Here is a 26675-nt window from a genome sequence, read left to right as displayed (position 1 = left end):
ACTGACCTAAAACAGGGAATTTTTACTAGGATTAAATGTCAGAAATTGTGAAAAACTGAGTTTAAATGTATTTGGCTAAGGTGTATGTAAACTTCCAAATTCAACTGTATGTGTTTGGGTAAAATGAAAATGTTTGTTTTATTCGTCCTGCTAGGTAACCTAAACTGGGACATGCTTAAACCACCTGACCAAGTCCTAAAGCAATGGGACTCCCTAAATCTTTCTCAGATTATTACCAATCCCACAAGGTATGACTCCAAACACCCAGAAAAGGCTACTCTCTTCAATGTTATCCTCACAAATAATCCTGATAGGTATCAGTCTGGTGTTTTCTGCAATGACCTTAGTGATCACTGTTTTACAGCCTGTGTTGGTAATGGCTGCTCAGTGAAACGACCTGTCCTGATTTGTCATAGACTCTTGCTAAAAACTTTAATGAGCAAGCCTTCCTTCATGACCTGGCCTCCGTATATTGGTATAGAATAAGCTTGATCCCCTCTGTCGGTTCGACCGTGATCTTGCAGAGATACTCCACCTCAAGAATTGCATTTGGCGAAAATCTCGGTACATGCATACTCAGGCTGACTGGCTCTCGTTCAGGCAAACAATAAATAAGTGCACTCAGGCTATCCGGTAGGCCAAAGTTAGTTACTTTAAAGAGCAGTTCGCTCTCTGTGGGTCTAACCCCAAGAAGTTCTGGAAAACGGTTAAAGACCTGGAGAATAAACCCTCCTCCTCACAGCTGCCCATGTCCCTTAAAGTTGATGATGTGGTTGTTGAGCTTTTTAATCACCACTTCATTAAGTCAGGATTCCTATTTGACTCAGCCATGCCTCCTTGCCTGTCCAACATTTTCTCATCTCCCACCCCTTCTAATGCGACTAGCCCGATGCTCCTCCCTCTTTTTCCCCTGCCCCGCTACAAAGTTTCTCCCTGCAGGCGGTCACTGAGTCCGAGGTGCTTACGGATTTCCTTAAACTTGACTCCCCAAAAACTTCTGGGTCAGACTGTTTAGAACCTTCTTCACTAAGGTTGCTGTCCCTATAATCGCCAAGCCTATCTCTGACCTTTTTAACCTCTCTTCTCTCTGGGGAGGTTCCCATTGCTTGGAAGGCAGCCACGGTTTGTCCTTTATTTAAAGGGGGAGATCAAGCTCATCCTAACTGTTACAGGTCTATTTCTATTTTTCCCTGTTTATCAAAAGTTTTGGAAAAACTAGTCAATAATGAACTGACTGGCTTTCTTGATGTCTATAGTATTTTCTCTGGTATGCAATCTGGTTTCCGCTCAGGTTATGGATGTGTCACTGCAACCTTAAAGGTCCTCAATGATGTTTGCACTTGATTGTAAACAATGTTGTGCTGCTATTTTTATTGACTTGGCCAAAGCTGTTGATACAGTAGACCAGTCCATTCTTGTGGGCCGGCTAAGGAGCATTGGTGTCTCTGAGGGGTCTTTGGCCTGGTTTGCTAACTACCTCACTCAAAGAGTGCAGTGTATATTGTCAGAACATCTGCTGTCTCAGCCACTGCCTGTCACCAACGATGAAATAGCAGCCATTACAAACGTAATCGCTCCTCTTTCACCCCAGCTTCCAAACTAACCCTGATTCAGATGACCATCCTATTCATGCTAGATTACGGAGACGTAATTTATAGATCGGCAGGTAAGGGTGCTCTTGAGCGGCTAGATTTTCTTTACCATTCGGCCATCAGATTTTCCACAAATGCTCCTTATAGGACAGACACATCACTGCACTCTATACTCTTCTGTAAACTGGTCATCTCTGTATACCCGTCGCAATACCCACTGGTTAATGCTTCTTTATAAAACACTCTTAGGGCTTAGTCCCCCCTATCTGAGATATCTACTGCAGCCCTCATCGTCCACATACAACACCCGTTCTGCCAGTCACATTCTGTTAAAGGTCCCCAAAGCACACACATCCCTGGGTCGCTTGTCTTTTCAGTTTGCTGCAGCTAGCGACTGGAACGAGCTGCAACAAACACTCAAACTGGACAGTTTTATCTCAATTTCTTCATTCAAAGACTCAATCATGGACACTCTTACTGACAGTTGTGGCTGCTTTGCGTGATGTTTTGTCTCTATCTTCTTGCCCTTTGTGCTGTTGTCTGTGCCCAATAATTTTTGTACCATGTGCTGCTACCATGTTGTGTTGGTACCATGTTGTTGTCATGTTGTGTTGCTACCATGCTGTGTTATGTGTTGCTGCCATGCTATGTTGTTGTCTTAGGTCTCTCTTTATGTAGTGTTGTGTTGTCTCTCTTGTCGTGATGTGTGTTTTGTCCTATATTTTTATTAAAAGTATTTTGAATCCCAGCCCCCATCCCCGCAGTAGGCCTTTTGCCAGGCCGTCATTGTAAATAAGAATTAGTTCTTAATTGACATTGCTCGTTAAATAAAGGTTAAAAAAATTAAATTAAAAGAATCATGCACCTGTCTCGAAACAGGGGCAGCAGGAAAAAATACATCTTCTGTGCACTTAAATAGCAAATGGAGGATGCTTTTCCTGTGGTTTATTTTCATGCCAGCCAAGTAGGCTATAGTCCTGTTGTAAAGATAAGCAATTTGCTTAATATTAGAAAAGTAAATAAATAAATATATTAGGCCTAGCCTATAGAAAGCTGATGGGAGTTGCAATATACTGCAAAGATAGCCTGCAGAGTTCTATCTTACTATCCAGGTCTGTACCAAAACAATTCGAGCTTCTACTCCTAAAACCTTTCCAGAAACAAGTCTCTCACCGTTGCCGCTTGCTATAGACCACCCTCTGCTCCCAGCTGTGCCCTGGACACCATATGTGAATTGATTGCCCCCCATCTATCTTCTGAGCTCGTGCTGCTAGGTGACCTAAACTGGGACATTCTTAACACCCCGGCCATCCTACAATCTAAGCTTGATGCCCTCAAACTCACATAAATTATCAATGAACCTACCAGGCACAACCCCAAATCCGTAAACATGGGCACCCTCATAGATATCATCCTAACTAACTCGCCCTCCAAATACATCTCTGCTGTTTTCAACCAAGATCTCAGTGATCACTGACCCATTACGGATGCCTGCATCCGTAATGGGTCTGCGGTCAAACGACCACCCCTCATCACTGTCAAACGCTCCCTAAAACACTTCAGCGAACAGGCCTTTCTAATCGACCTGGCCGGGGTATCCTGGAATGACATTGACCTCATCCCATCAGTAGAGGATGCCTGGTTATTCTTTAAAAGTGCCTTCCTCACCATCTTAAATAAGCATGCTCCATTCAAAAAATGTAGAACCAGGAATAGATATAGCCCTTGGTTCACTCCAGACCTGTCTGCCCTTGACCAGCACAAAAACATCCTGTGGCGTTCTGCATTAGCATCGAATAGCCCCCATGATATGCAACTTTTCAGGGAAGTTAGGAACCAATATACACAGGCAATTAGGAAAGCTAAGGCTAGCTTTTTCAAACAGAAATTTGCATCCTGTAGTACAAACTCAAAACAGTTCTGGGACACTGTAAAGTCCATGGAGAATAAGAGCACCTCTTCCCAGCTGCCCACTGCACTGAGGCTAGGAAACACTGTCACTACCGATAAATCCACAATAATTGTGAATTTCAATAAGCATTTGTCTACGGCTACCGCTACCCCGGTCAACAGCCCTGAGCACCCCACAGCAACTCGCACCAACCTCCCCCACTTCTCTCCCCTACAAATCAACCGGGCTAGACAATCTGGACCCTCTCTTTCTAAAATTATCTGCCGAAATTGTTGCAACCCCTATTACTAGCCTGTTCAACCTCTCTTCGTATCGTCTGAGATTCCCATAGATTGGAAAGCTCTTCAAAGGGGGAGACACTCTAGACCCAAACTGCTACAGACCTATATCTATTCTACCCTGCCTTTCTAAGGTCTTTGAAAGCCAAGTCAACAAACAGATTACCGACCATTTCGGATCTCACCGTACCTTCTCCGCTATGCAATCTGGTTTCAGAGCTGGTCATGGGTGCACCTCAGCCACGCTCAAGGTCCTAAACGATATCATAACTGCCATCGATAAGAGACATTACTGTGCAGCCGTATTCATCGACCTGGCTAAGGCTTTCGACTCAGTCAATCACAACATTCTTATTGGCAGACTCAACAGCCTTGGTTTCTCAAATGATTGCCTCGCTTGGTTGACCAACTACTTCTCCGATAGAGTTCAGTATGTCAAATCGGAGGGCCTGTTGTCCGGACCTCTGGAAATCTCTATGGGGGTGCCACAGGGTTCAATTCTCGAGCCAACTCTCTTCTCTGTATACATCAATGATGTCGCTCTCGCTGCTGGTGATTCTTTGATCCACCTCTATGCAGACGACACCATTCTGTATACCTCTGGCCCTTCGTTGGACATTGTGTTAACTAACCTCCAGATGAGCTTCAATGCCAACAACTCTCCTTCCGTGGCCTCCAACTGCTCTTAAATGCATGCTCGTCAATCGATCGCTGCCTGCACCTGCCCGCCCGTCCAGCATCACTACTCTGGACGGTTCTGACTTAGAATATGTGGACAACTACAAATTCCTAGGTGTCTGGTTAGACTGTAAACTCTCCTTCCAGACTCACATTAAACATCTCAATTTCAAAATTAAATTTAGAATTGGCTTCCTATTTCGCAACAAAGCATCCTTCACTCATGCTGCCAAACATACCCTCGTAAAACTGACCATCCTACCGATCCTCGACTTCGGCGATGTCATTTACAAAATAGCCTCCAACACTCTACTCAACAAATTGGATGCAGTCTATCACAGTGCCATCCGTTTTGTCACCTAAGTCCCATACACTACCCACCACTGCGACCTGTATGCTCTCATTGACTGGCCCTCACTTCATACTCGTCGCCAAACCCACTGGCTCCAGGTCATCTACAAGTCTCTGCTAGGTAAAGCGCCACCTTATGTCAGCTCACTGGTCACCATAGCAGCACCCACCCGTAGGACGCGTTCCAGCAGGTATATCTCACTGGTCACCCCCAAAGCCAATTCTTTCTTTGGCCGCCTCTCCTTCCAGTCCTCTGCTGCCAATGACTGGAACGAACTGCAAAAATCTCTGAAGTTGGAGACTCTTACCTCCCTCACTAGCTTTAAGCACCAGCTGCCAGAGCAGCTCACAGATCACTGCACATAACTCATCTGTAAATAGCCCATCCAATCTACCTCATCCCCATACTGCATTTATTTATCTTGCTCCTTTGCACCCAAATATCTCAACTTGCACATTCATCTTCTGCACATCCTACCATTCCAGTGTTTAATTGCTATATTGTAATTACTTTGCCACCACGGCCTATTTATTGCCTTACCTCTCTTATCCTACCTCACTTGCACATGCTGTATATAGATTTTTGTACTGTATTATTGACTGTATGTTTGTTTATTCCATGTGTGACTGTGCTGTTGTATGTGTCAAACTGCATTGCTTTATCTTGGCCAGGTCGCAGTTGCAAATGAGAATTTGTTCTCAACTAGCCTACCTGGTTAAATAAAGGTGACATTTTTTTCCCCGTGATTAGACGGTCACATGGAATTTGACTGCCTTCATGACCGCCAGGTGTGACGGTAATACGGTCACCGCAACAGCCCTAGGCACAGCACACAATGGCTAATATAGCACACTGTTTTACAGGTCTACTGTGGAACGTATTGTAAAGCAGTTCAGCAAAAAATTATTTTATGGAACTGCTTTACATTTATATTACTTTATATAAAAAGTATTTTATGGAACTGCTTTACATAACTTGCCACAATAGCCCTGTATCTGAAGATTTCTTCTATATATAAGGCTACTGAAAATGTAAGACATTCTTGTGTCCCAAACTTACATTGGATCCCTGTCAGATTCCCATCACCTAAGAGCCTCATGCACACCTACAAGTTCCTCCATGGCTTGCCCCCTCTGACCTGCTCTATGCACACACACCCCCTCCTGCGGTCTCTGTTCCTCAGACTTGGACTTCTCACCCTTCATATACAAAAGCTATGAGTGTGACAAAATTGCATGCGACTTTGTAGTAGTGAGGAAACACATTGAGGATCAAGTTAGTCGATACCATACAGGCTTATAGTAGCCAAATCAGACCTTGTTGGTGTTTAATTTGAGCCACCCCAAACAACGTCCAGTTTCTCTTCGCACAAATACTTCACTGAGCACCAGAACAGTCACATTAAAACATAGGTATATTTAATTTCAACTGTATAATGCATACATATGATTAGTTTAAATAATTATTCTGAAAACAATGTGGTGCTGAATTTCAATGAAATCATTTACATACAATTTTTTTTTTTTTTTGATTTCATTGACCAATGACTGTTGAAAAAAATATAAATATCACCAGACAATTCCCAATGGCATTATTTATTTTTGTGAGTGTGATTGATTCCATCCCTTCCAGCTATTTGCCATTAAATAATATATAAAAAATAAGACAATAAATACAGCTGGACATAAAATAAGATGAGTACATAGACGAGCACTGATATCACTAGTCTTCATATATCAGTTTTCCTGACCAGTTAAACACCCTTGTACACACCGAGGACACATGGAAGTTGCAAAGACAGGCCTGTGTTGCTGTAGGATCGGGCCAGTACATTTTGTATGTGGAGTCTGAGTGGGAGGGGTTCTCTTTCATTAAGATGGCCAGATAGAGGGAACAAGCCTTCTGCCTTTCGTCCTGGCGGTGAACACTACTTTCTGTTTGTTGGATTATGCTAGATACAAGCCCAGAGGTCTAGGAATACAGGACAGGAGTATAGCTGAGGGGGTGTGCTAAGGCCTCAGGCCCAAAGCCCTCATTGGCCTCCAGTAGATACCAACCAACCACACCGACAGACACAGAGCAACAACCAGAACTTGACCGGCGACACAGTACAAAAATAGGTCAATAAGCGAATGAAAATCGCATTTATACAAGCGAATTTCCCCTCCTAAATTGTTGTTTCTGTTAAAATAATTGTGCTATGATAAGTGCTCTCCCTGACACAGTTACCGTAGCAACAGCGAATGTCTGAGAAAAAAGGGGAAAAAAGGTCAGACACCACATTTACTAAACATAGAATTTACCTGCTCAGCATTCAAGTAAACCACAAAGTCATACAGAACACATGGTGGTAACACTTCAAACAGACGGTCACTTTCAGACAAAAAGTAACTGAAAACAACCAAGTTCAATTTCATCCCATTGTTCTCAGGTTTCACCGATACTTGAATAAGTGAATTTCAGTGAACCTTAAAACCTGAACAACCAAAAACAAGGCAAAAATAGGTCCTCTTCCAGAGCCAAAAGCATGTGTTCGTTAGTACTCGGATTAAGTGCGTCTCCCACCTGCTCGAAAACAAAAATAGTTTATTTTTCCTCTAACATATTCCTTCGAGACAATTTGTTTTTGGTGCAGCCTTTGCACACAGTCAGTCAGTACAGTGATTCCTCTGGAATAATATGTACATATTGAACAGTTTGTACAGTGGCCAGAGGGTGGCACTATGACTACAGCAAAGGATAGAGGATTCAGCAGGGTTTGGGGGGCAAGGGGCTGGAAGTGAGTGAGGAGGAAAAATGAAGTAGATATTGCTCACGCACACACACACACACACACACACACGATGAACTGGCCCCGCTCTTTCCCTTCATCTATCACAACTTGCCATGTCATGCATAGACAGAGACACACACCAACCAATACAAACAACCACAAACCAAAGCACCCCTGTCCAAACACACGTTAGTTTGTCCATGTGTGCCTCATACAGAAGGTTGTGTTGGCGATCAGTGGAACCAGCAAGCCAGTCACAGGTGCGTGGGGGGGAGGGGGGGGGGGTTTCTATGCAGAACAGTTTTAAGCGGTTTACTGTGTCCACGGAGCACGAACCAATAAGAGAGCTAGTATTACAGGTACACCAAACCCTCTTCGCTGACAGTGGGGGGAGAGAGGGGTATTTTCATATGAGAATTCAGTGAATACTGAAAAAGATTGAAAAGATAAAAATACAGCAGACGGAACTCTCAGGCCAGAACAGGAGCAGGGCCAGTGGTCGGCCAGCAATGAGTCCTGAGAGGAGAGCCAGTGTCAGTTCCCTGCCGCCATGCCACGTCCCGGTTCCAGAACCACAGCCAGGAACCAAACCACAGAGGTCCAGGCGTGGTGGGGGCACAGCGGGGGGCGGGGCAGCGGCCCACAGGGGTCATGTTACGTTAACCTCCATCACGTGGTCGTCAGTAACAGGCAGCACCAGCACCTGCCGCCCCTGGCTCCAATAGAACACCTGTCCCGGACTGAAGGGCTCCAGGCGGGGCATGGGTAGACCCCTCTGCTGCTCCCGCTGCTGCTCCCCACTGCCCACCGAGTGGACGCTGCCCCGGCTACGGATGCTGGCCGTGTCGCCCTGGTCGTCCAGACCTTTGTCCAGCAGGGACATGGTGTCGTTCTCTAAGCAGCTGTCTGTGAGCGGCCAGAGAGAGAGGGAGACGAGTGCATGTGACCGAGTACAACACATGCTGTAATAACACCTATAAGCAAATCATCTAAACAGCGTGTAAGAGGTCGACAAAGACGGCACAAAATATAAACTATCATTTTGTTAAGTAATGGGAGACATGCCTACGGACTGAGCTTAAGTACCGTTCTGCAGCTGTGGGTTACATACCTGTGTCCGGCTGAATGGCTGGGACGGCACTGTGGGGCAGGTACTTGAACACTTTGATGTTGGGGAAGGGCAGGTGCCCGGCGAACAGGGGCATGACCTCCATCTGAACCCTGTGTGTGGCGCTGGCAGCCACGGGCATGGACACCACCCCCGAGCTCTTGCCACACACCGCCCAGTTACTGCTGTTGTCCACTACTGCAGACAACACACACCGGGGTAGACAGGTAAATAACGGACATGGACAGACACACACACACACACACACACACCTTCCCGTGTCCTACCTTCATACATGAGCTTGGTGGTCCTCAGGCCCTCTATTTCTGTAGACTCCTCCTCCTCCCCTTCAGTCTCGCTGGACTCCGCCTGCCGTGTGATGGATACCTCGAGGCCACAGAGGGCGCCGGTGCGACAGTGCTGGTCGCCAGACGGCGGCAAGATCTCGGCCTTCAAGCTGTAAAGGGTCTGGGGAGGAGGGGTTAGCAGAGTCCACGGTTAGCAACGTCGAGCGAAGTTCGACAACCAGAACGGCGTTTGTTTGTGGATGAGAACAGGGCTGTGTTCATTCATTTTGCAATGGAAAACAAAAAAATGATGTGTTTTTCTTCCATGTGATGCCTAATGATGGGGACCCAGAGGTGGGTCTGGAGTATACGCACAGAGACCCGGTCCAGCTGGAACTCGTAGCGGTAGGGTTTGAAGGCTGTGTGTGCGTCCGAGGCGGAGACGGGCGCGAAGCTGGCGGAGAACGCACACTGCAGGCACAGCGGGAGGTGTTTGACCCAACGCATCTCCCACAGGCAGAACACGGACTGCTGACTGCACACCGTCTGAGGCAAAGAGGGTCAGATGAGTGAGTGACAGATGAGTGAGTGACAGATGAAGTGTGTGCACGGTCAGTTACTCACCTGTTGTGTTTTAGCATTGAGTGAGAGCAGCTCCACCGGGATTGTGGGCTGGCGCTCTGTCAGGACCGGGTCCGCCAGGTGGAAGTTTGTGTCGGACACGTTCTGGAGACACACCTGTATGTACTTCCTGTGTGACCAGTCAGATCAATGTTTAGATTCTCAACGTCACCATAGATTCCTTACTAAATGACTGAGCAGACACGTCATTGAATAGACACCGAGGGCGCCGATTTTTTATGTTTGAGCATTTCAAATCCTGTAGACGAGAAGGTATATTACCCAACGCAAGTTCCAAATACTGCAATTGTAATTTGCATTGCGTGCATCACTCAGTAAATAAATAAAAAAAGGTTCAAATTTAATCATGCTGTATTTCTTTGCACACATCTGTTACTGTGCGTGACAAAAATGTTTCCCCATACAGTAAAAGCAGATGGAGTGTGTGTCCTACCTTTTCCCAGCAGAGAGTATTGAGTGCTTGGCTTTGAAAGGGACATAGAATGTTAGGGATATGAGCGTGGAGTAGATGGACCAAGGACAGTCGATGGAGACCTATGGAGAGAGAAAGAGAACACACAGGGCTGTAAACATCTGTTAGGCATGGTCATGTTCATTAGGGCACAGCGTAACAAAACACTTTCAAACATTTTGAGGCGGAATACTCATTGGACAAATCCAGGTAGTCCCCCCGTTTCAGTCTGTTGTCTTCCGTTGGATGCCTAATGAACATGACCCTAAAAGATGACATAAAGGTGGTCCTGGGGTTAACTCTATAGGCTAGGAGGACAAACGGTCTTCTAACCTTCTGGTCGATGTTGATCATGCCACTGTCTGCGTGGCTGTGGCTCTTGGGCCGGTGGCGGACCTCGCCGTTGGTGAGATGCTCGATGTCGGGCTTGAAGGGCGTGGGGGGGATGTGGCACAGCACCTCCAGCTGGAACTCCAGGGTGTGGTAGGGAGGGGTGGGGGGAAGGGAAATGCTGGTCACCTTCTCCGATGACTGGACGGAAAGAGCACGCTCCCCCACGCGCTCTGCAAAGAGATGGAGAGACGGTGCGAGAGAGAGAGAACAGAAAATAGTTAGCATCAGCATTAGTAGGGAAAGGCAGTCAGCATGGAAAGCTAAAGGTGTCTCCCCCTATGGACCGAGGGTCATTGATCTCCATGGTAACCCCCAGACCTGCCTGGGCTAATATTAGTGATTGGAAGCATTGGCTAGTTAAACAAAAGGTGTGGGTTGCAGTCTCTCCTCGTCTATAGACTATTTTCAATGTAACGAGGCAAATTTGTTCATTTGGATGAACTATCCCGTTAACATCTCTGACCCTTGACCCAGAGTGGATGGAAGGAAAGCTGACCTCCCGTGCTGGACAGGATGGTAGCAGAGCAGCAGCTGGAGTGGAGGATGGGCATGGAGTCTGTATTGCTAAGCTGCAGTGCGTCACCCTTCTTCACACTGTAGTGGCCTGTTGCTATGGTGAACTTCACCTTCTGGGGAATGCCTGCCAACAGGTTGTCTGGAGGGCAAACACAGATACACACGGTTACACAGTCACAAATGTAAAAAGACAAGGATGACCCAGTCCAACAGGCAGTGATTAGCATCCACTGTTTATGGCAAAAGAGGGGGACAGAGGGCCAGACAGACGGACCTGAGAGGGGCTCGATGGTGAGCTGAGGCTCCTGGGAGTAGACCTCGTACTGCACCACAGGGTAGATGTGAGACTGGACAAACTGGACTCTCCCCACGCTCCCGCACAGCTGACGTAACGTGTATGAGCCCGGCTCTCCAGTCTAGAGAGAAAAGGGCGAGAGTGGAGAGAGGGGGAAGAGAAAAAGAGAGGGGGAAGAGAAAAAGCCGACAAGGAGGGATAAAGTAACACTTGACCTCTAATCGACAGCGTTCCCCATTCTATTTTAATGGAGAGGAGGCAAGGAGATTACAGATTTCTTTAGACAAATTGAAAATGAGCCATGGGGTGGACTTGGCTTCGAGACATGACTATTGATGACATTATAGGAGGCTGAAAAAAAACGTACCGGGGCCGTGAACAAGATGCTGTTGTCGCCGGGCTGCAGCGTTATGTCGCGTGCCCTAAGCATCTGGGCCCCGTCGTCCACGGCAACCGCTGCCGGGAGGGCCCCGGCGGTGGGCGTGTCCAGAGAGGCTGAGCTGTCGTGGCGCCGCAGCAGCAGGTGCATGTTCTTACACACCACCCCCGTGGAGTTGAGCGAGCTGTCCGACGGGCTGCGGTCCTGCATTTCGTAAAGCTCCAGTGCGGGGGGTAGCGAAGCGCCCATTCCGGTCCCAGCTAGGGGGCTTCCATGGGGGAACAGGACCACCCCGTCCCCCTGGCCTTGTGGTCCCTGGCCTGTCCTCCTCTGGGTGCTGCCCGCCCGGCCCCTCGCCCCGCCCTGCTCCAGGCTGAAGTGGAGAGTGGCAGCCAGCTGCTCCACCTGCACGGCCACAGGCATCAGGCAGCGCACGCGCAGCTCCAGCTGCAGGGCGGCACCCACGTGCACCACGGCGCCAGGCGGGCTGAACTGCATCTGGCGCAGCTGGGCGAATGCCGCCATGCTCAGAGCCACAGTCTGGTCTGGAGAGACGAGAGGAGGATGAGAGAGGGAAGTGACAGAGGGCATGGCATTACATGGACACATTGTGAAGTCAGAGTTATGTTGGTCTAGCCTGGGTGCCAGTCTTTCTCCTTATGGAATTGTCAGGCTTGACAATGACAATGGAGCAATCAAAAGCACAAACAGATCTGGGGACCAGGCTAATGTTGATCAGTCTTGGGGGAAAAACTAGCCACTATTTACATGTTTGACCAGTTTAGTTGGCAAGTCTCTCAGAAGTTGAGACAACCAGACAAGGATCCTTGAATTTTTCATTGTGCAATTAGAAGCTTTCAACTTTCTTCCTGCATCAATGAGAACAAACAACTGGCTGTTCCTGCCATGTCTTGAGTGTACGTGGTGTGTGTGTGTGCTCACCTGAGGGTGCCGGGGGCTGGCTGGCAAAGGTAAGGATCTCCTGGCAGAAGTGCTTCCTCTCCTCCTCTGTCAGGTTGGCGTCGCCCGCCAGCAAAGCACTGGTCTGCAGGTAGCTGACACAGTGAGTCAAGGAAAGTTGAACTAGAAGATAGCCAGGTGTCTGTATCTTGACTATTTCAATGCAATGGGAGAGTGAAAGGAGAGAGAGCCTACAGAAAGGATTCCCTACCGAGCATGCGGATTGGATAGGGGTAAAATAGTAGCCAACCTTCCTTTGTGGTCATTATTCATCTAGCTACCCATGATGGACATTTTTTGTCCACCCACTCATTTAACGGATGACCTCTCAAACAAGTGATAGCACAGAAGGCTGGGTTGTGTTCAGTAGACACAAAATGGGGGAAAGAAATAATACTCCGAAACGGTATGAACCAGGGAGGTACTATCTTTCCAATAGGAGTCCCACGTTTTTGTTTTCCATTGAAAAAACGTTGCTACGGTTGGCCCTATTGAACATGACCCTGGGTCATATAGAATGTACACCAATGAAGACATTGTCCGTGTTGAGAGCCTCTAAACCGTGATGTATTATGGGTAAATTGTGGCTGACTGACCTACAAATAACATTGAGTAGTTATTTATGATGCAAGGTGATTCGTAGTCAGTCTCGATTAGCCTTTAAAATTGGTTGCAATGTCGAACACGCCCACTGAGACTGATTGACATTGGGTCATATACACTAGGCACAGAACAGAAAGAAAACAGAAGGAAACAGGCAGGGACTACCTGAACTTGTCCAATGGCAAACACTTGTTTTGTTTTGCAACAGTGTGCTATAATGAATACGACCCTGTAGTGAGGTGGTCAGTGTGTAAACTCTTTGTCAAATCATGAGGTCAGTGATCTTCAAGTCATAAAGTCAGAGCTCTAGAAAGGAGGCCTGAAAGAGGCTCGAGTTTCCGAGTTGGAATTCCGAGTTGGATGACCATTCAAAACGATTTTTCCCCAGTCGGAGCTTGTTTCCCCTCCCCCCCATAGTTCCCAGTTGTTTTGAACGTAGCATTTTTGAAGGATACTCTTCAGTCTGCTGCAAGAGCTTCTGACACTCGGCCATCTGCTTCCTGGTATGAGTCACCTGCAGGCTCCACCCCTCTGCCACGTAGGACCTCAGAGAGTCATCAAGGAAGCCCTCTGCTCTCTCCGGGACACCTTTCTTCCTACGCACACACAAACCACACACAGTTAACACCGTTTTTAGTCATTTAGCATCAATCAATCAGAGCAACCCTACAGTCTTTCATTCAGTAGACATTAGCACATTTAGCTGACCGGGGCTAATCATTTTCCCAGCAACCTTCATCGTTTGAAAACTTACAATACGTATACTGCATTTAATCGAAATGATTCCCTCAAACACAATTCAGAGATGGAGAGTGAGAGGGCAGAGAGAACACAGAAAAAGATAGAAAGAGAGAAAGGCTTACATGTAAAACTCAGCTAGACTCTTTCCAATGAGCCGGGATGAGCGCATCCTGCCTATGGTTCTGTACATCTCCATAGCAGCATGAGACAGCTCCTGAAAAGAAGGAGAGAGAGAGCGAGAGAGCGAGAGAGCGAGAGAGAGCGAGAGAGAGAGAAGGATCATCAGAGGACAAAGATGGCATTCACTAAATAAGAATGTTTAGCTCTGTGATGGCTTTCTGCCCCAGTGCCTAAAGAGAGCGGGCCTGGAGGGCAACGGGGCCCAATGAACTAGATACCAAAACTATAAACAGAGGCACTCTGTCTAGGAAGTGTCCCACGCACACACATAACATGATGAAGCATAATCAAGGCTCTTAACAAGGACCACTGTAACTGGCTACACCATTATCCACTTAATCATCATGGCACTTACCAGATAGTGTTTTTCAAACGCCTCCACAGACGATAAGGCCTCATTGAGTTTTTTGTAAGGGCTCTGCAGGCTGTTGACTGGAAGAACACGGGAGAGACACTTAGACTATCTCTAAAGACCATTTCAGCTTTTTCCTTAGCGCAAAGAACTTCCAAGTCCTCACAATGATGTGTTTGTGTTGACAGTAAAAGTAACCCACTTCAACCTCAAACAGAGTCATCTGCACAACAGAGGGCTAAGCGGTTTTGACATGGCACACAACACAGCACAACCATTATCAAATGACACCATCCAACATTATCCATTATAATGCAATGCTCAGGTACTCCTACTTTATAACTAAGGGCCTATTGTGAACCAACTGGGTCTCCAGCACACCTGTGTTATCCAGCTGAGCTAAAGCCTATGGCATTAGTGTGTGTGTGTGTATATAATACCCGTCTCTGGTCTCTCTTCCCCCAGGCCAGCCAGAAGGTCTACGGTGCGGTTTAGGTCCTCGGAGGTGGGGCCCTTCTCGGCCACCAGGCCACACAGGTAGCCCAGAGACTTTAGCTGGGAACACAACAACACACGCGTCACAACATACATAGGGCCACAATGACAAGCTGGAAATGGAGTCTTACGACGATCACCAGAAAGTGTGTTATCAGAGTTTCTTGACCACGTAAAACTCCTTGGGCCAGTTTCACAGACACAGATTAAGCCTAGTGTTGGACTAAGAAGCACTTTTAATGATGATCCTCCATTGAGCATACTTCCAGAAAACAAGCCCCTTGTGACTTTAGAACGGTGTAGGTCCTCAGGGCAGGGGCTAACACAGTGTACCTGCAGTGGTGTGTCTTAGAATCAGAGGTGCAGTAGGTACAGTGCATTCGGAAAGTATTCAGACCCCTTGACTTTTTCCACATTTTGTTACGTGACAGCCTTATTCTAAAATGTATTAAATAATTTTTTACCCAATAAATCTACACACAATAACAAAGCGAAAACAGCTTTCAGAAATGATTGCAAATTCATTAAAAATAAAAAACTGAAATACCTAACTTACATACAGTTGAAGTCAGAAGTTTACATACAGTGGGGAGAACAAGTATTTGATACACTGCCGATTTTGCAGGTTTTCCTACTTACAAAGCATGTAGAGGTCTGTCATTTTTATCATAGGTACACTTCAACTGTGAGAGACGGAATCTAAAACAAAAGTCCAGAAAACCACATTGTATGATTTTTAAGTAATTAATTTGCATTTTATTGCATGACATAAGTATTTGATCACCTACCAACCAGTAAGAATTCCGGCTCTCACAGACCTGTTAGTTTTTCTTTAAGAAGCCCTCCTGTTCTCCACTCATTACCTGTATTAACTGCACCTGTTTGAACTCGTTACCTGTATAAAAGACACCTGTCCACACACTCAATCAAACAGACTCAACCTCTCCACAATGGCCAAGACCAGAGAGCTGTGTAAGGACATCAGGGATAAATTGTAGACCTGTACAAGGCTGGGATGGGCTACAGGACAATAGGCAAGCAGCTTGATGAGAAGGCAACAACTGTTAACACAATTATTAGAAAATGGAAGAAGTTCAAGATGACGGTCAATCACCCTCGGTCTGGGGCTCCATGCAAGATCTCACCTCGTGGGGCATCAATGATCATGAGGAATGTGAGGGATCAGCCCAGAACTACACGGCAGGACCTGGTCAATGACCTGAAGAGAGCTGGGACCACAGTCTCAAAGAAAACCATTAGTAACACACTACGCCGTCATGGATTAAAATCCTGCAGCGCACGCAAGGTCCCCCTGCTCAAGCCAGCGCATGTCCAGGCCCGTCTGAAGTTTGCCAATGACCATCTGGATGATCCAGAGGAGGAATGGGAGAAGGTCATGTGGTCTGATGAGACAAAAATAGAGCTTTTTGCTCTAAACTCCACTCGCCGTGTTTGGAGGAATAGAAGGATGAGTACAACCCCAAGAACACCATCCCAACCGTGAAGCATGGAGGTGGAAACATCATTCTTTGGGGATGCTTTTCTGCAAAGGGGACAGGACGACTGCACCGTATTGAGGGGAGGATGGATGGGGCCATGTATCGCGAGATCTACACCAACAACCTCCTTCCCTCAGTAAGAGCATTGAAGATGGGTCGTGGCTGGGTCTTCCAGCATGACAACGACCCGAAACACACAGCCAGGGCAACTAAGGAGTGGCTCCGTAAGAAGCATCTCAAGGTCCTGGAGTGGCCTAGCCAGTCTCCAGACCTGAACCCAATAGAAAATCTTTGGAGGGAGCCGAAAGTCCGTATTGCCCAGCGACAGCCCCGAAACCTGAAGGATCTGGAGAAGGTCTGTATGGAGGAGTGGGCCAAAATCCCTGCTGCAGTGTGTGCAAACCTGGTCAAGAACTACAGGAAACGTATGATCTCTGTAATTGCAAACTAAGGTTTCTGTACCAAATATTAAGTTCTGCTTTTCTGATGTATCAAATACTTATGTCATGCAATAAAATGCAAATGAATTACTTAAAAATCATACAATGTGATTTTCTGGATTTTTGTTTTAGATTCCGTCTCTCACAGTTGAAGTGTACCTATGATAAAAATTACAGACATGCTCTACATGTCTTTGTAAGTAGGAAAACCTGCAAAATCATCAGTGTATCAAATACTTGTTCTCCCCACTGTACACCTTAGCCAAATATATTTAAACTCAGTTTTCACAATTCCTGACATTTAATCCTCGGAAAAATTCCTTGTCTTAGGTCAGTTAGTATCCCCACTTTATTTTAAGAATGTGAAATGTCAGAATAATAGTGGAGAGAATTATTTATTTCAGCTTTTATTTCTTTCATCACATTCCCAGTGGGTCAGAAGTTTACATACACTAAATTAGTATTTGGTAGCATTGCCTTTAAATTGGGTCAAACATTTCCGGGTAGCCTTCCACAAGCTTCCCACAATAAGTTGGGTGAATTTTGGCCCATTCCTCCTGACAGAGCTGGTGTAAGTCAGGTTTGTAGACCTCCTTGCTCGCACACGCTTTTTCAGTTCTGCTCACAAATATTCTATAGGATTGAGGTCAGGGCTTTGTGATGGCCACTCCAATACCTTGACTTTCTTGTCCTTAAGTCATTTTGGAAATATGCTTGGGGTCATTGTCCATTTGGAAGACCCATTTGCGACCAAGCTTTAACTTCCTGACTGATGTCTTGAGATGTTGCTTCAATATATCCACATCATTTCCTGCCTCATGATGCCATCTATTTTGTGAAGTGCACCAGCCCCTCCTGCAGCAAAGTACCACCACAACATGATGCTGCCACCCCCCTGCATCATGGTTGGGAAGGTGTTCTTCGGCTTGCAAGCGTTCCTCTTTCCTTCAAACATAATGATGGTCATTATGGCCAAACAGTTCTATTTTTGTTTCATCAGACCAGAAGACATTTCTCCAAAAAGTACAATCTTTGTCCCCATGTGCAGTTGCAAACTGTAGTCTGGCTTTTTCCATGGCGGTTTTGGAGCAGTGGCTTCTTCCTTGCTGAGCGGCCTTTCAGGTTATGTCGATATAGGCCTTGAAATACATCCACAGGTACACCTCCAATTGACACAAATTATGTCAATTAGCCTATCAGAAGCTTCTAAAGCCATGACAAAATGTTCTGGAATTTTCCAAGCCGTTTAAAGGCACGGTCAACTTAGTGTATGTAAACTTCTGACCCACAGGAATTGTGATACAGTGAATTATAAGTGAAATAATCTGTCTGTAAACAATTGTTGGAAAAATTACTTGTGTCATGCACAAAGTAGATGTCCTAACCGACTTGCCAAAACCATAGTTTGTTAACAAGAAATTTGTGGAGTGGTTGAAAAACAAGTTAACGACTCCAACCTAAGTGTATGTAAACTTCCGACTTCAACTGTATGTATTCAGACCCTTTGCTATGAGACTCGAAATGTATTTATTTTAATTTAACCTTTATTTAACTAGGCAAGTCAGTTAAGAACAAATTCTTATTTACAATGACGGCTTAGCCCAGGCCAAACCCTAACGACCTTGGGCCAATTGTGCACCGCCCTATGGGACTCCCAATCACGGCCGGTTGTGATACAGTCTGGAATCGAACCAGGGTCTATAGTGACGCCTCTAGCACTGAGATGCAGTGCCTTAGAACGCTGCGCCACTCGGGAGCCCAGGAGCATCCTGTTTCCATTGATCATCCTAGGAGATGTTTCTACAACTTGATTGGAGTCCATCTGTGGTAAATTCAATTGATTGGACATGATTTGGAAAGGCACACAACTATCTATATAAGGTCCCACAGCTGACAGTGCATGTCAGAGCAAAGAGGTTGAAGGAATTGTCCGTAGAACTCCGAGGCAGGAGTGTGTCAAGGCATAGATCTGGGGAAGGGTACCAAAAAAAGCACACTGTGGTCTCCATCATTCTTAAATGGAAGAAGTTTGGAACCACCAAGACCCTTCATAGAGCTGGCCGCCAAGCCAAACTGAGTAATCGGGGGAGAAGGCCCTTGGTCAGGGAGGTGACCAAGAACCCAATGGTCACTGACAGAGCTCCAGAGTTCTTCTGTGGAGATGGGAGAATCTTCCAGAAGGACAACCATCTCTGCAGGACTCCACCAATCAGGTTTCTCTGGTAGAATGGTCAGACAGAAGCTACTCCTCAGTAAAAGGCACATGACAGCCCGCATGGAGTTTGACAAAAGGCACCTAAAGACTCAAGACAATGAGAAACCAGATTCTCTGGTCTGATGAAACCAAGATTGAACTCTTTGGCCTGAATGCCAAGGGTCACGCCTGGAGGAAACCTGGCATCATCCCTACGGTGAAGCATGGTGGTGGCAGCATCATGCTGTGGGGATGTTTTTCAGCAGCAGGGCTTGGGAGACCTGTCAGGATAGAGGGAAAGATGAACGGAGCAAAGTACAGAGAGATCCTCGATGAAAACCTGCTCCAGAGCGATCAGGACCTCAGACAAGGGCGTAGGTTCACCTTCCAACAGGAAAACAACCCTAAGCACACAGCCAAGACAACGCATGAGTGGCTTCGGGACCAGTCTCTGAATGTCCGGAGTAGCCCAGCCAGAGCCCGGACTTAAACCCGATCGAACATCTCCGGGAAAGACCTGAAAATAGCTGTGCAGCAACGCTCCCCTCCAACCTGACAGAGCTTGAGAGGATCTGCAGAGAAGAATGGGAGAAACTTCCCAAATAGAGGTGTGCCAATCTTGTAGCATCATACCTAAGAAGACTATGCTGTCATCGCTGCCAAAGGTGTACTGAGTACTGAGTAAAGGATCTGAATACTTACAATACCAGTCAAAAGTTTGGACACACCTAATCATTCAAGGGTTTTTCTTTATTTTTTTACATTGTAAATTTATAGTCAAGACCTCAAAACAGCTTTGCACACTCTTGGCATTCTCTCAACCAGCTTCACCTGGAATGCTTTTCCAACAGTCTTGAAGGATTTCCGACATATGCTGAGCACCTGTTGGCTGCTTTTCCTTCACTCTGCAGTCCAACTCATCCCAAACCATCTCAATTGGGTTGAGGTCAGGGGATTGTGGAGGCCAGGTCATCTGATGCAGCACTCCATCACTCTCCTTCTTGGTCAAATAGCCCTTACACAGGATGGTGCGAAAATGTCTAAAAACCTGTTTTTGCTTTGTCATTATGTAGATTGATGAAAAAAAATGTATTTAATCAATTTAATCCATTTTAAAATAAGGCTGTGCCGTAACAAAATGTGGAAAAAGTCAAGGGGTCTGAATACTTTCCCGAATGCACTTTATATGTAGGTAGGTAGGTAGTGTACCTTCTCTGTGGCGTAGGTCCACAGGCCGACAGTGTGGGAGCAGTTGGCCTCTAGCTGGGCGCGGTCGCAGCAGCCCTCGATCCTGTGCAGCACTTCCAGACAGCTGAGGAACACCCAGCAGTCCAATGCCCCCTGGACCACAGACACCTACACACACAGGATGAGGCTCTCTAGATTTACATTTTATATACTTTTTTGAATCCACAAACCTTCTCCATCTGCGTCCCACCCACACAGATACACAGCTCATGCACAAACTAAAGCCAATATATAACACCAAAATTGATGTTTCCAACCAAACTCTTTTTGGCAGGAGGCAACAGACTTATACAATGGTAGGGGAAACACTGGAGTGTGCATGGCCAGAATCAGAGTGTTTGAGGGGATCCGTTTGAGCAAGATGAGGTGCACTGCAGAATAGTTCATCTTCATCACATAATGAGTAGTAATTTGGGACCGAAGGTGAGTCGTATGTCAGCAGTTTGGCCCAGTCTGACTGCAATACAGTACTCAAAAACGCACTATACCTCGAGCAGGCGCAGCTCCTGGACACAATTGTGCAGCAGCTCCAGGGCTCGCTGGGTGACCTCCCAGGGCCTCTGGAGAAAGATGAGCAAGGTGCACTGGCGGGAGAACAGGTAGCTGCGCAGGTCCAGCAGGCTGGCCTCGGAGCGCTGGATCAGCTCGCGCTTCTCCATGTCGATGGGCCGCCGCAGGAGCAGCCCGCTCCAGCGTTTCACCGGGGCACAGAACGAGCCCAGCCAGTTGGCCCCGTCTGAAAGACAACATAGAAAGAGACACAACAGACATGGCCACAAGAATAAGATGTTGCCCTGAGAAGTACAGTAAACATACACACAAATAGGCCTATAGTAAAGGTAGGCAGGGCTCTACGCTGACCTCTTTACAAGGAGCACGTGTGCACCTAAGTTGAAAAATGCAGGCGTACACGAAAACATTTTGAAGCACAATTAAATATTTTTGGGGGTAATAAAACTGGAATCCTTCATTTTTCTTAGCACACTGGTGCTGCTAAATAAAAATTCCAGGTCACACAGCTAAATATTTAGGCGCATATGCAAGTAAAATGGTCGCACTGTAGAGCCATGGTAGGGGTAGTAAACACTCTACCTCCAGCCCCAAAGTTGAGGACATACTGAGTGAAGAGAGCGTCCAGCTCGTCATACTGGACCAGAGCATCCTCAAACTGCTGCAGCATCTCAAACACAAAGGCCAACTCCTCCTGCACAACACACACACCCCCATTGGTTAAATAGGTTACAACTGCTTCCCCTGTAGTAGAGCATGGATGATTGACAGGTGGTGGGAGTGACCCACCTGCACCATGAAGTAGTCGCAAAAGCTCCAGCCGGGCTCGGTGCGTTTCTCGCGGAGCGTGCGCATGTCATCCTCGAAGCGGCCCAAGTTCTTGGTGAAGGACATGAGCAGCAAGGTGCGCAGCTTGGTCAGGAAGGAGCTCCACGAATCCTGGGACCGAGACGACTCCTTCAGAGGGTCAGACAGAACCACACACCTGAACCATGTGGAGGGGAGAGAGAGTGGGGGGAGGTGGTGTTAGAGAGAAAAGTCCTCCTGGAGAGTCACACTCCTGCAGGCTTTTGCTCCATCCCTCATCTAGCACATCTGATTCTACTAAATTAGTTGCTCAGGTCCTTGATAAGATGAATCTGGTGTGTTACACAACAGAAATGGATCAGAAGGCAGCATGCCCAGTAGATCTCCAGGAGGAGGGTCCCTTGGTAGAGAAAATAGCTCAGATTCTGTTCTAACAAGAGATCAGAGCGGTGATGTTGCCGACCTGTCGCTCTGCTTGTTGCAGAAGTCGTTGCGGATCTTGTCTACGATGGAGGTGCGTGGCAGGATGTTGGTCTTGTTCTTCTTTTTGGCTTCGCTCTCCACCACCACGATGAGCCAGTCCACCGAGCCGTGCAGCCGCAGAGTGCTCTGCCACCGCAGCATGTCATCCTTCACCGACGCCTTGTACATCTCGGTGTCCTGACACACACACACACACACACACACACACACACACACACACACACACACACACACACACACACACACACACACACACACACACACACACACACACAGAGTACACAAAACATTAAAAACACCTGCTCTTTCTATGACAGACTGACCAGGTGAAAGCTATGAATCCCTATTGATGTCACTTTTTAAACCCACTTCAATCAGTGCAGATGAAGGGGAGGAGACAGGTTAAAGAAGGATTTTTAAGCCTTGAGACAATTGAGACATGGATTGTGTGCCATTCAGAGGGTGAATGGGCAAGACAAAAGATTTAAGTGCCTTTGAACAGGGTATGGTAGTAGGTGCCAGGCGCACCGGTTTGTGTCAAGAACTGCAACACTGCTGGCTCAACAATATCCTGTGTGTATCAAGAATGGTCCACCACCCAAAGGATATCCAGCCAACTTGACACAACTGTGGGAAGCATTAGAGTCAACATGGGCCAGCATCCCTGTGGAACGCTTTCGACACCTTGTAGATTCCATGCTACGGATGCAAACTGACCCTCATTAAGCGGTCAACAAACAGTAAAACATTTTCCAAACAGTAAATGCTATCAGATCTGTTCCCGCCCTAACAATGTGAGTCATCCCAAGGCGGGAAGGCAGGCGACAAGCATAGGCCCAAAATAAGCCCATAGAAACTAATTGGACTTGTTTTGGACAGATTTAGGCTAGAGTGAAACCTCTCGCTTCGCCTCTTCCTCTATGATACGATGCATGCATAACAAGGACCGGCCATTTTTCATTAAGAGCTTAACGGAAACATGCAACAAAAGCACGCCTATCATCTTAAGGTCAAAAGGCTATAGCCTATTATTGAACATGCAACTCCTGTAATGGAGCAGCCAATAAAACGTCATTTTCAAACATTTGCCAAAATGCAATTAGTGGAAAACACAGCTCAAAACAGCGCACCTAATGTTCCATATGTGACAGAGATGAAAAGGCTACTTTGAAGCAAGATAAGACATGCCTCATTATTTGAAGTAAAGTAAAACGTTCAGGTTTTAAACAATTATACTGCCTCAAGCTCACATTGCAAAGTGGTGGGTGACGGGCTGATAGTCAATGCTATAGGCTATAGGCTATAGCCCATGCATCCGAATGGCGAATGGAAGGCGCACTTTACATGTTGAGATTTAGAAATAAAAATAGCATTAATACACCCATATGAGACGAACACACAAACAGCTATTGGAGCTCTTGTGAATCATAATACGGTGTTGAATGTTATGATACCAACAACGCCGGTCTGTCCAATATGCTCTCACTAAATCAAATAGTGACTAGCTGACTACTCACACAACAGTCTGTCCAGTATATGTGCAGGAAGGGAAAGGTGAGCAGGGCTCTGTTTCCATCCTTAGGAAGTAGCTCCTCTTTGAACTGAACAAAGTTGGCCTCGAGGTGAATCATCTTTGGTGCGCGTCCGTAGGACCTTCAGATGAGGAGACATTGGCATTGAAAACAAAGGAACTTAAAACAGTCAGACACACACTCAAACACGTATACACACAACTTTGCACTAACCACACAGTTGCGCATGCCTGCACACACACATCTGATAGCGAAGTGCAAACATCCCAATAGCTCACCTCCTCCACTCCATGGGCTCCTTGGGTAACTGCTGTGCCAGAGAGGTGTAGAGGGAAGTGAACAGGCTCTGGTCGCCAGCACCTGTGTGTCGGGGTTGAGAGACAGAGTAGTGAAGAAGAGAGAAAGGGAGAGCAGACAGCTAGTCTGTGCTTCCAACCAGCATCTTATTCCATTTTCAGGGATCAACGAGATCTGTGACTCATTTGTTTCTTTACATTTTATTAGCTAGCCATCTAGTTAGGTCTCACTGCACACCTTAGGCTACATCACCCAGAGCAACAGTCTGAGTTTGCAACATAACAGCACTATTTGTGTTTTGAGACGATAGCGAACTACACTAGCTAGCTAGAAAATATGTTCTTAAAAGTACGTCCTGTCAGGGTCTTGTCTAGGTTGCCTCTTCAACCTCAGGAGGCTGAAGAAATTTGGCTTGTCACCGAAAACACTCACAAAATTTTACAGATGCACAATCGAGAGCATCCTGTCGGACTGTATCACCGCCTGGTACGGCAACTGCTCCGCCCACAACCGTAGGGCTCTCCAGAGGGTAGTGAGGTCTGCACAACACATCACCGGGGGCAAACTACCTGCCCTCCAGGACACCTACACCACCCGATGTCACAGGAAGGTCAAAAAGATCATCAAGGACAACAACCACCCGAGCCACTGCCTGTTCACCACGCTATCATCCAGAAGGCGAGGTCAGTACAGGTGCATCAAAGCTGGGACTGAAAAGAGACACTGAAAAACAGCTTCTATCTCAAGGCCATCAGACTGTTAACCAGCCATCACTAACATCGAGTGGCTGCTGCCAACATACTGACTCAAATCTCTAGCCACTTTAATAATTAAAAATTGGATGTAATAAATATATCACTAGTCACTTTAAACAATGCCACTTTATATAATGTTTACATACCCTACATTACTCATCTCATATGTATATATACTGTACTCTATACCATCTACTGCATCTTGTCTATGCCGTTCGGCCATCGCTCATCCATATATGTATATGTACATATTCTTATTCATTCCTTTACACTTGTGTGTAAACGGTAGTTGTTGTGAAAATTTTAGATTACTTGTTAGATATTACTGCATGGTCAGGACTAGAAGCACAGGCATTCCGCTACACTCGCATTAACATCTGCTAACCATGTGTATGTGACCAATACAATTTGAACTTGTCATTGATACATTGACAGACCTCTACTTATAGCTCTTCTTATACAGGCCTCGTTTGATTAGTAGCTTGTTAACTAGCTAGCTAAAAAAAGCACGAGCCGACTATGTAAAATAAGACAGTGAGGGGATGCCGAAATGCTGCATAAGGAATAGGCTATTTTGTTGGCTAGTCAGCTACTAACTGTAACCAAGCTAGCAAGCTATGCCCTTTTCAAAATTGTCAATGTAGGACTTCTGAAACAATCTTTATAAAACTGTATACGGTAGCTGGCTAGCATGCCGGTTAGACAAAATAGATTATCTGCAGCGGCCACTGCATTGGTTGAGGTGTCACTCAGATTCACATCGCACAGCAACCACTGAGGTATACTGTAGCTAGCTACAGTAGCTAGCTTCGCCAAGCAAGCTAACATTGCTAGCTAGCTAACGTTAACGAGACAACTCAAAGGTTAACTAACATGTCACAATCGGCTTGTTTTCCATTGTGTAGATTATTGGCGTTTCTTCATGGGTCTCCATGGATTCCAAGAATCAACATTAGTCCTCCATTTGAAAGTGAACAATATCACTAGTGTTGTTATCAGAGCTGTACATTTCTGTTTGTATCGTATTTGGGCCTTTTTCCTTTTCATTTCCTGTATGTCCCTGACAATATGACGACATCCGGCACAAAGTCAACGAGAATAATGCCGCGTTCATGACTTCATGATTTGACCTCGTTTTTCTTCCCGAGTTCCCAGTTGTCTTAAAAGCACCATAACTATTATGTGTGTGTGTGCGTGCGTGTGTGTTGGAGTGTCAATATAAGTATGTGTGCATAGTCAGAACGAGTTTGTGCAAAAGGGGTCAATGCAGATATTCTGAGTAGCTATTTGTTTAACTATACTGAACAAAAATATAACACAACATGCAACAATTTCTACGATTTTACTGAGTTACAGTTCCTATAAGGAAATCAGTCAATTGAAACAAATTCATTATGCCTTAATCTATGGATTTCACATGACTGGGAATACAGAAATGCATATGTTGGTCACAAATACCCCCCAAAAAATGGGCCTCACTATGGGCATTCAAATAGCCATCGATAAAATGCAATTGTGTTCGTTGTTCGTGGCTTATGCCTGCCCATACCATAACCCCACCGCCACCATAGGGCACTCTGTTCACAATGTTGACATCAGCAAACCACTCGTCCACACAACGCCATACACGTAGTTTGCAGTTGAACGTACTGCCAAATTCTCTAAAACGACAATGTTTAAAAAAAAATATTACATTTTTTATTTATTTAACTAGGCAGGTCAGTTAAAAACAAATTCTTATTTACAATGACGGCATACACCGGCCAAACCCGGACGACGCGGGGCCATTTGCGCGCTGCACTATGGGACTCCCAATCACGGCCGGTTGTGATACAGCCTGGATATGTAGGTGGCCTATGGTAGAGAAATGAACATTCAATTATCTGGCAACAGCTCTGGTGGACATTCCTGCAGTCAGCATGA

General features: G+C 46.2%; 1 protein-coding gene across 2 annotated transcripts; it reads right to left on the bottom strand.

The window, feature by feature from the left end:
* Nucleotides 1-6208: 6208 nt before the first annotated feature.
* On the bottom strand, nt 6209-25816 carry LOC139532122 (trafficking protein particle complex subunit 10-like). Of its 2 annotated transcripts, none has more exons than XM_071329305.1 (23): nt 25626-25816; nt 23979-24060; nt 23686-23821; nt 22149-22345; nt 21668-21863; nt 21461-21572; nt 20857-21104; nt 20330-20476; nt 14933-15047; nt 14496-14572; nt 14083-14174; nt 13675-13815; nt 12599-12711; nt 11645-12201; nt 11257-11398; nt 10963-11121; nt 10407-10636; nt 10056-10156; nt 9605-9731; nt 9356-9526; nt 8981-9161; nt 8697-8891; nt 6209-8491 (listed from the first exon to the last, which is right to left on the bottom strand). In XM_071329305.1, exons 1-23 carry the CDS (start codon nt 25684-25686, stop codon nt 8235-8237), a joined length of 3837 nt encoding a protein of 1278 aa, XP_071185406.1. In that variant the 5' UTR covers nt 25687-25816; the 3' UTR covers nt 6209-8234. The 2 variants fall into 2 exon arrangements, with proteins under 2 accessions (XP_071185406.1, XP_071185408.1); XM_071329307.1 differs by lacking the exon at nt 25626-25816 and adding an exon at nt 24430-24562.
* Nucleotides 25817-26675: the final 859 nt, after the last annotated feature.

The sequence above is a fragment of the Salvelinus alpinus genome, chromosome 10 (genome assembly GCF_045679555.1).
Source record: "Salvelinus alpinus chromosome 10, SLU_Salpinus.1, whole genome shotgun sequence".
In the NCBI taxonomy this organism is placed as follows: domain Eukaryota; kingdom Metazoa; phylum Chordata; class Actinopteri; order Salmoniformes; family Salmonidae; genus Salvelinus; species Salvelinus alpinus.
Note: the sequence above shows the minus strand (reverse complement) of the source record. Positions and strands in the feature narration are given on the sequence as shown.

Excerpts from the sequence above, each read along its gene's own strand:
- LOC139532122 (XM_071329305.1), bottom strand. The coding sequence starts at position 25,686 with ATGGAGACCCATGAAGAAACGCCAATAATCTACACAATGGAAAACAAG. Across the intron at positions 20,477-20,856 it reads AGGAGCTGCGCCTGCTCGAG|GTGTCTGTGGTCCAGGGGGC; the intron begins GTATAGTGCGTT and ends CTGTGTGTGTAG. Across the intron at positions 9,162-9,355 it reads TCCAGCTGGACCGGGTCTCT|ACCCTTTACAGCTTGAAGGC; the intron begins GTGCGTATACTC and ends CCTCCTCCCCAG.